Below are 10139 nucleotides of genomic sequence, written 5' to 3'. Positions count from 1 at the left end.
TATTCTAACTGGTAGATTGTTTGTTTCTGCGTCACACTCAGCCTTAAAGTTTGATACTGATACTAACACACTGAGGCAATGCAATCACAACGCCCTGCAAGGCTGTTCGGGATGGATAATAACTGCCCCCCTATTGTGTGTGTATGTGTGTGTGTGACCTTGTGATTATGCCCCAGTGTGATGCTTTGGCCTGGCTGATTACCTGTCAGCACGTTTTGTGTATCTGACACAAAACCACAAACACGCATGCATGCACGCACGCAGATCATCACCCAGCAACAGACAATACCCACTGGGCAGTTCACCACACTGTTGCAGTAGGCATATTGCTGTTTAAAAGGAGCACCCGCACACATAAATGGGCCCATGCAGGGTCTGGAACATAGATTGTCTATTAAGGAGTATATTAAGGGAACCCAGGGGTCTGACATTGAGACAGTTCGTGTGCCATTAGAGTGGAGTTTTATGTTGTTGTCTGGTATGCAGTCATACTGAGTGAGAGCATGCACACACACACACACACACACACACAAGCACACCGACACAAACATTCATCTTTCAATGAAATCTCCAAAATTGGAGAATTATACCAGCAGGAGACATATTAGCAGAAACTTCAGATTCTGAGTCTTGTCATTTTCTTGCTAAGTGGAAAAAAAAAGTGAAAATACCTAAGTGAAAATAATGTTTTAGTTTTTACAGACAAGCAGTGATCAAGCAGTTTGCTGATTTGTCTCTTTGGACTGCATCTTCCTCGAACTGAAAACTGGTTTGAAAGAGCTCTATGACCCACACGAATATTCATCTCCCATGATTGATTTCTATTTCGGTCCTCTTCATCTGCAACTTCATATCTCAGCATGTGTGCATGTGTGACTTGCTTGGCCCTGCAGTGGATGTGTGATGTGTGAGCTCAGTAAATAATGTTTTCGTTTTTTTTTTCCCCTGGAATTAAAAGCATCCTTTTGGTTTTGGTGGGCCATGCATGAGTTCATTATCGCAGTCGATCACAAACATTGGCTGTTCATAGTGTTCACAGACTTTTATTAGTTTAACAGCAGGGTTGTAAAGTGAGCAGGGACATTGACCTTAATCTATGACACCTGGGTGAGGTGTCTACAGGCCTTTCTTTAGCATGAAGAAGAACTCTGAAGAAGCTGTGACTTTGGGACTATCCATCTATTATCCATTGTCTATAAGTGCTTGTTCTTTGCAGGGTTGTGGGGGGCTGGAACCTATCCCAGCTGACTCTTTAGAAAGGCCACCAGTTCATCACAGGGCTGACAAACTTGACAGAGAATAATAATTATTCACTCTCACATTTACACTTATGGGTAATTTAGAGTCATTGGTGTTTAACTGTGGGAGCACGCTGAGGGAATCCACACAAACTCCACACAGAATTTCCCCAACAGGCTGGCGGGTTCCAACCCAGAACTTCCTTGCTGCTAACAGTGCTGCCGCTTTGAGACTGGATTCTCATTAATGTCTCTCATTGGAAACATTGTGATACTGGCCCAAGATGAAGCGTACCATGAGGCGTGTTTCTCCTTGTAGCCTTGTTTTAGTTTCCACTAACTACTGAGGGAAATATCTGGCTCTTTATCTGCTAAACGTGCCACAGTGTTCACCAGCTACTCCAGTCACAAATGTGCTGGAATGTGTCTGTTGTTTGGTACTGGGCAGGGAACGTACAGTGGGTTAATCCGATACTTTTTTTTTCCTTATAACGGCCGCCTGCTGTGGAGTGATGCAGCTGATGAGAGCGCTGAGACTGAATCTAAGCAGAAAAGTTGTAGGTCTCAGAAATACTGCTGAAAGAATCTAAAATGTTTTGTAGTGGAGAATTCTCTGTGGCTTTGTCATGAACGACCCCTTTCACAGAAATTTATTTGATCCATTTCCAATATCAGAAATTTTTGGATCAGTGCACCTTTTTAAAGAAGCAGCCTAGCATTTTTAAACTTGTTTTTCAGCATTAGACCCTGACTTATGACCTTTGAGCTGAGGGGCTCATGCAAGTCAGGGAACTAACACACAGATATTCATCGTTATTGTCACTGCAGATGACAAATGTAATGTTAATTGTCATCACCAGTAACACCCAAAGTATGCATATAAACAACATTGTACCTTGTGTATCATCATGCTCTAAAGAGCCAGCCTCTATCTCATGTGATCTTTAATAGTTGTTTTTCACACGGTTACAGTTATAATTCAGAGTAGCTGTCAAGGAGCATGAGTTGAGGCTTGGGGGAAACATTCAGGGAGATGTTTGACATGGCGGTGCATGGCGACAGCAGGAGGTCATGCCAAACTTGGTGCCCCTGGAGTTGCCTGGAGGACCTTTAGAAGTCAGGGCCTTGTTTCTTCAGGTTCTTGTAGTCTGTGTTGATGGCCACAAACTGTGGAAGGCAGGAGGAATACATTTAAATCTGTTTTGCTTAAATTAAATTCATCAGAGCTGTCTTTAGAAGAATGCGTGGAAAACAAGTAGGCAGGGGTGAACTTTTTTTCTTTTTCCTCTAGTGCATATATAGACACATCCATGCACACGCTCTCATATGCAGGCTTATTTACAACAATACTTTGTAGCTAATTTATTTTTCTGATTTTTGTCTTGCTGAGTTTGCATGTGTCGTGGATGATATATATGTGTATTTTGCGACTGTGTGTAAATCTGATCTGCATACATCACTGCCCTCCTATCATTATAAACTCACATTTCTCCATTGGCATAGATAATTTTCTTGCTGTGTATTTGTCTAGATTGGTCTGCCATTAAAACTCTACCCCCCCACCCCTTCTCTCTCACCTCTTTTCCACTTCCCCCTCCTCATTACGATCATTGTTTGGACTTCAGTGGAATTTAGATGCGAGACCTTTGCCTTGCTATCGAGAATTAAACATGCCGTGTCCTGACCTTTTGTCTGCAGTGACTTTCATTCCACTGGCAAGCAATGCAGCCTTGAAAACCTCGGGAAATGCTCTTTTCTCTGAAAAACACATCATCCAGATCTCATCTTCTGGGACTTGTCAACTGGTTGTTTTTCTGCAATATTTTTGGTCAGCATTGTTAATATTTTCATGGCTTGTCTGTGGCTCTGGCCTTGTTCAAGAGGTAAGGGAAATTATTACAGACCATTAAAAGCTCCTTGTTCCATCTGCCTTAATTTGTTTTCAAAAGAGATTTTGTTTTCCCTTTGAACAGATGTGAAGAAAGCCAGGAAGTAGCCTTGTTGATCTGACACTATTTTGCCTTCACTGGTTGGTCCAAATCTATTTTGGTAGATTGGTGATGAATGCGAGATTTTCAGTGACTTAGTGAAACAATGCGATTTGTGCCTAGATCAGATTTCTGGAACACACGATTGGCCAGGCATGTGGCCCTTCAGTGTCTGACTGGGGAGTAGTCACCTTGTACTGGTAGGAGGGGTCAAGCTTGTTCCAGGGCTCTGGGTTGCTCTTCTTGTCCCAGAGCCTGCAAATATAGACATATTCAGGGCATGCAAAGAGAGGGAGAGGGAGAGGGAAAAGAACAGAAAAAGCACGAGGAAAGGCATGCATGATGAAGACAAAGAGAAAAGTACAGAGAAAATGAAGACTTGGAGAAGAGAAACCAACCAAGATGTAAACAACTTGGAGGAAAAAGAACACAGAGGAACAGAAGGACAGAGACAAAAGGAGATGAATACAGAGAAGTTGGAAAAAAAGAGATTGTGATTAAGAGATGAGGTGAACTCAGCCCAGTGACTTGGCAGTTCTCCTCCTTTGTTAATTAACCAAAGATGGGATTTCACACTCTCTGCTGTGACTGTCCATCCCTCGTCCTCCCCCTCTGGCAGCACATCACGCCTCCAAAGCACAAACAAAGAGACCGAGAGAGTGATGGCAGAGCCGGCATGTCTCCCCCTTTCCCTCCATTACTACAAACATTAGACAGTCTGAGAGGGGGTGGCGGGGGGGCAGAGAGCAGAGAGAGAGACAGAGACAGACGCACACACACACACAGAGGAAGCCAGCACACATCACCAGCTGCTGATGAGGTCAGGCGTTATGGCTGACCTTCAGAACAAGTGGTTCTGTGTGGCCCAGAATAGGGCACAAACAGTGTACATTTATGTGTACAGTCCTGGCATGTGGTTATCTCTTAACATGTGCAGCTGTGTTTGCTCCAAGCTTTAGTTAAACATATGTAGCTATCAAAAAAAGCTTTGTTTTGATGGTGGTATCAAATTAAGTGTAGTTATGTGGTTTGGAGTCCGGTTCAACAGCATTTTATCAAATTCGAAAACAGGATCCACTCATTGAATCCAAAGCAAATTTAGGTAGCTTTTAGTTTCAACATCAGTATTAGGACTCAACTTTTAAATCAGTGATCTGAAATTATCTGCAGACTTTAACTCATCAGATGTGTATTTATCAGATGTGTTCGCCAAGTAGTGAGAAAGAAGTTGCAGTACAGAAATCTCAATGGTGTTTGTATAGTTTGTGCATCACAGAAGAGTAATTAGTTTATTTATTCCTGTAAAATGCCTCCTTCCATGTATGTATGACTTTAGCAATCAAATTTAAGAAATGATGATAATCAAATTTGTTTGTTTGTTGAATTTTACACATGCTAATGAACAAGTAACTAGGAGTATGGCAGAGCCTATAGTACCATAAGTACTTAAAAGGTGTCAGTGTGTAATCACGGTTACTGACAGACTGGCAAGACAAATGTTCAACAGTGCAGGTTGAAGTGATTATATAAAAAAATTACATAAATAAAATAACCCATTGGCTAGTAAATTGTTATCAGAAATTTGCTGCGCTGTAAGTTGCAAATTACTAAAAATGTAAGTAACTTAACCTCAAAGATCCAATTGAAATCAGTTTGTGGTAGCTGAGAAGGAACAAACCCTGTAGTTTTGAATGATGTTCAGTCTGTGTTTAAAACCTATAGAAAATTAGATGAGCAGCATAACATGATATTTTGGTTAAGTATCTGACATGATGAATTAAAAGGTGTAGCTTTCTTATGCACATCTCACTTACTGGTCCAGATTCAAAACAATTAAACTGAAAAGATATAAATAAATTAAGATTAATGAAACTGATCAGCTGGATTGTTTCACTATAGAAGAATAACCGCTCTGTTGGTCTCGTTGAACTACTGGAACAAACAGTCCACTTACAATTGTAGACTGATGTTAAAGAAAGGTACTTCTTTTCTGTGACAGACGGTCTGTGAAGATTCGCAGTCATGAACGTTATGGTATATCTAAATGTTATCCAAAGGCAACTGGACTTGAGGCTTTCACACTGAAAAGGTATCTTGGAGGAGAGATGAAGTGTCTCCAAGAACTTCAAGCAAGTCCAGTTGTTTTTGGATAACTTTTAGATATCTATAACAAACTGATTTTGCCTATTATACACACGATCTTGTAGAACCTTTTCTTGCCCTAAGTTACTTTCAAAATTTTACGGTAATAAAGTAGAGCTGATAATCTGCTATCATCACATTTGTTGAAAGAGACAGATAGCACTAGCTATAAATGAGAATCTTGCTACCTGAATGTTCAGTGCTTTGCCCTTTGCTAATAAGAACAAGTGAGAAGAGATAAAAGATCCTGAAACAGATTGATTTCCCTCTAAGCTCAGTGAATCTGAGTTTATTGCCAACCATCATCCACCGGAACCCAACTCTGTTGGCAGTATTAAAAGCTCTCAAATGATGTCCAGCTTTATGTATCCAAGGTTTGAATTTAGCTGACAACAGAAATATTCTATGAAATGTCAAAGCAGCAAAAGCAAAGTGGAAGATTACCACAATGCCTACAAGTTTTTGGACAGATGACAGTCTTACGTGACATGAGGTCCTCTTGCCAGACGGATCAGATAGAAGGTGGCCCCTGTGATGCCCAGAGTCAGGAAGAAAAATTGAGGGATTAGCTGAGAGGACAGGACGGGAGAGGAAAGGAGAGGAGAGGAGGAATGCATTAGTCCCAGACCACAGAGACACATGAACATAAACAAACATATTCCATCAAGTGGTTGACTGTGATGTGTACCATGAACATACACCTGTGTGAAATACACACACATTATATACACACATACACTGGTAGTTGTTATTCTTGTTTTTCCTCTCTCTGCCCTCCTCCATATGCATGAGGCCCAGGCCATGTGTGAGGCAGCTCACTGTCAGCCTGGGTTGAATGGGCAAGGACGCAGTGGAAGAGAGAGCTGCTGCATCTCTCTGTGTGCCAGCTTCCTCTCAACACTATACCTGTCAGACTGAGCGACAGCAACACACACACACACAAACTGAGAGGGTAAACAGGCGCAGGTACTCGCACACACATGCACGTAAATGAGCTAACACGCACACAGCACTCGAACACAAAGGCGCGAATGTGTCCGCACACACACAAGCACGTAGACGCAGGTTTATTTGATGTTCTGAGCGGTGATGATGACAGGAATTAAAATAGAAAACCACATTAGGGGGACGGAGGGATAATGCGATATGTCATATTAAACACCCAAAGCTTAGCTGTGTCAAATCCTCTCACCACGTTGCATCTATTCATCAACACCGCACTGCCATACATTTCCTGTCTCTGTTGCTATGTGATGCTGCATATATGAGATGAGGAGAGAGAGAGAATCACAGCACTGGCAAACAGCTGTTCTGAGCACACGCCGATCTAGTCAAGCTGTAGAGAGACGTCAGTTTGATCAGGTTGAACTGAAGGATGTCTCTGCTCAGCTGTATCTAGACATCTGTCTTCTGTCTGATTGCATTGCAAGTTGCCTTGTTGTTGATTGGGAGAATATCTGGTGATAAAACTTTGATATTCACTTCCTTAAAGCTATGGAAGAGTGATGAAGAAAATATCCATCCCTAGGCTGCATAATCAAACCAGTCAACACACAGCTATTTAACAGCTCTGACTCGGAGCATGTAATCAGACTTTTACTGAGCTAAACAAATGCACACAATCAGTAATCTGAATATTGCTGCAACTAACAATTATTTTATAACAGACTAATGCACGGATTATTTTCTCAATCAATAAATTTGGCTGTTAAATATCAGAAATATCACTGTTCGTTAGAACCCCTAGGTGAGATCCTCTAATGACTTGACTAGCTTTATCCAATCACCAATCCATACACGTTTAACACTGTATAAGTCAGAGAAAATATGCACGGTGGAATTAGCATTTCTGCTTGCATAAATTGCTTAAACAATTGATAGACTATCAGGGTAGTTGCAGACTTATTGAGTTTTTGAATAATGATTGATATTAACAAAAATAACTTGAATGAATCTCTCAATATTATGTGACTTTTTTTTAGCAATCAAATAGTGTTGTGTCTATACATTTATCATTAAGTATGGAAATATGCCAAGTTTTTAGAGGATAAAATGATGACTTCAACTTCCTGTTTCTGTTTCATCAAGAGTCTAAATCTCTACAGTACTGCATTCATAATTACATAGACAGAAGTGCTAATGTCTCATGTTTTTAAATGCTGAAACCAGTGAGTGTTTTTGGTTGTATAAATGACTTGATTGTCAGAATTGTACTCGTGTATTTTCATCAGCTAATTGACTTATTCTTCTGTATTTTATCACCGGTCAGCCATCTTAATTATGTATAATGTACTCACCCAGAATAAATTTATATTATTCCCTAAATATGCTCAATATGAACTTTTCAACTTTCTCCATGTTAACCTTCTAAAACATTCATACCACAAATCAAGTACACACTGCATACACACCCACATTCACACACAAATGCACATTGAACATACTGTACACTGAGTGCAAACGCTCAGCTTCGATCGCTGAAGTAAACACAAACAGCTACACACACAAACACATGGAAGCGGGTCAGCTTTGATCCCTGACACACACACACACACACACACACACCAAGCAAATAATGAAGATCAGCTTGTGTGAAGGGAGCTGTCCACTCCCAGGTGCTGATATCTTCATATTGTGCCACACAAGTGAGTGGTTCACTTTTTACCTTTCAACCTGACCGATATAGAGAGTGTTTAATGCTCGTTGGGTTTCGATACTGTTGCTGCCCTTATTGCTTTTCTGGTGCACTGCCAATCCAGCCCTGTCAGTCCACAAATTTGGGTCACCCTCAGCATAGCTCTGAGGCGACAGATAAAAAAATAAAACAAGCACAGCTTTTGTGTCTTACTTTCACTTAGTTTCTTCATTTTAGTAACACAGTAAGAGAATTTGTCGAACATTAAGTAATGTTAGGCAAATGTCTAAGATGCAAAGTAATTATGTGTACTCGCGGTGCTTGTTTGAAACATTCAGGTAATCAAATAAGTACATACAATCGTTCTACTGTTGTATATAACAAAAGAATCTATGCTCAAAAGTCCTTCAGAGCTTACAGTTTCATCTGATGGTCTTCATTCAGTGAATTAAAAACTGATGACCTAAATATGTTTGAAAAACCAAGATATCCAACATCCCAGAAAAGCTGTACATGAACATTAGGTTCAAAAGCAATCCAACTATACACTCTGCTCTGTGTTGTAGGCCCTGTGTACACATCATGACAAAAAAGGCTTGATGTTAATCATACAAGAAATCACAGAGGTCAATAGATGCATGAGTATGATGCCACCTACCCCTGGATATTTCTTTGCATGTTGAAACATGGTCTTAATCATCTTTAATATTCTTCCAAAAGCAGCAGCAAATAAAGCTGAACCATATAAGAGAGCAACTGACAGCTAAAGTCTGACGAACGTATCCAAATGAATGAAGGTTTGTTCGCTGAAGTACAGCGTGGCCACAGCAGCCAAACCTGTTGCCAATCTCTCCCCTCCGCTCTGTTCCTCTCCATCCCTCCCACTGGATGAATCAGAGGGTCAGAGGGGAGAGGGGGAGGAGGGGTGTGGAGGGGGTGAGACAGTCCTAATCCTCATAATCACATCTGTTGAGGTCACTGTGTGATTCCACTGAGGCTCATTGGGTACTCTGTGTCCTAAAGTGTTTTTTTACACAACAACAAAACTGCAAGTACTGAAACTCAGATTTTTACTGACACAACCGATATAGACAGACATTTTCCCAAACATTTCCTCCTGGAAGTGCAGCAGTAGTGTAGGCTGTTCCTATAATGGTTTCATACTTAGACCTCACACCAAGAGTGCAGCCATTGTGTTGGTTTCATGTTATTTTGTCATTTCTAAAGTGACAAGTCACTGTTATGGATAGTCATCACTCTAAAACTTTAAAATCACCCCCCCAGCCACCTTTAAACAGTGCAGCGTTTGCACAGTGCCTTTTTCAGTGTAAAGAGGAAAGAAGTAATAGCAGCATCTAACATGTCCCTCGGGTCGAGACCTTTGTACAGGGCGTGATAATGGCAATTGATTAGTCAGTGATGCAGCGCCTGCAGACCTTTCAGGTTCCTTAACAGCACTTTGCAACCTAATGTAATTAACATCAAAATGCTACTCTTTGCAAAATGCACAGGTCATTACTATTCCGTACTTAAGGTTACTATTGTGTTCTCACCATTTATCATGCTTAAGTGAATGAGGCAAAGTGGTTGCATTTTTAGCCGCACTCGTATTGTGGCTAAGGCTGCGACGGGTATGGATTTTTTTCTTACCGAGGTGAAAGACACAACATATCCTTGCCAGGAAAATCATGAAAGGAAAAAAACAATATTTCTGTATTTCTGTCTTGGCATAAAGGGCTGCTCTGATCTCAAACTTTTTGCATCAGATCAACCCTGCTAAAAAACTTGCAGTGATGATATATTATATAGATATATATAGAGAAATAGATTGGAAGGGAATTTTTGTACCCTAATGACTTTGAAATTGTATTTGAGTAAAACATACGATGTGTTTGAAAGAATTGGCATGAATTTTTGTTCAAACCCTCATATTCCCCACACAATGAATTTAAATGTATTTGGTGAGGCCCTGAATTTTTATCTGGTACCATCATTAGGTCAACATTTTTGATTTGTCTAGCATAGTACTGCCATCTGACATTCCCATCAACATTCCCATCAGCCTCAGCTGTACTTTGTGTAGTGCTAATTAGCATAGGTTGGCATGCACACCTTGTGGAACATGGTGAACAACTG

At 40.7% G+C, this 10139-nt stretch overlaps 1 protein-coding gene across 2 annotated transcripts; it reads right to left on the bottom strand.

Annotated features, from left to right (window-relative positions):
- Positions 1-2143: 2143 nt before the first annotated feature.
- LOC124056110 (cytochrome c oxidase subunit NDUFA4) lies at positions 2144-8787 on the bottom strand. 2 transcript variants are annotated; one of them, XM_046383221.1, is made up of 4 exons: positions 8662-8787; positions 5852-5937; positions 3418-3481; positions 2144-2405 (listed from the first exon to the last, which is right to left on the bottom strand). In XM_046383221.1, the coding sequence occupies exons 1-4, from the start codon at positions 8701-8703 to the stop codon at positions 2349-2351; spliced, it is 249 nt and encodes an 82-aa protein (XP_046239177.1). In that variant the 5' UTR covers positions 8704-8787; the 3' UTR covers positions 2144-2348. The 2 variants fall into 2 exon arrangements, 1 of the variants encoding a protein (XP_046239177.1); XR_006842953.1 differs by lacking the exons at positions 5852-5937; positions 8662-8787 and adding an exon at positions 2924-2996 and having other exon boundaries at positions 3418-3872.
- Between the last annotated feature and the right edge of the window lie 1352 nt (positions 8788-10139).

The sequence above is a fragment of the Scatophagus argus genome, chromosome 3 (genome assembly GCF_020382885.2).
Source record: "Scatophagus argus isolate fScaArg1 chromosome 3, fScaArg1.pri, whole genome shotgun sequence".
NCBI lineage: Eukaryota > Metazoa > Chordata > Actinopteri > Scatophagidae > Scatophagus > Scatophagus argus.
Note: the sequence above shows the minus strand (reverse complement) of the source record. Positions and strands in the feature narration are given on the sequence as shown.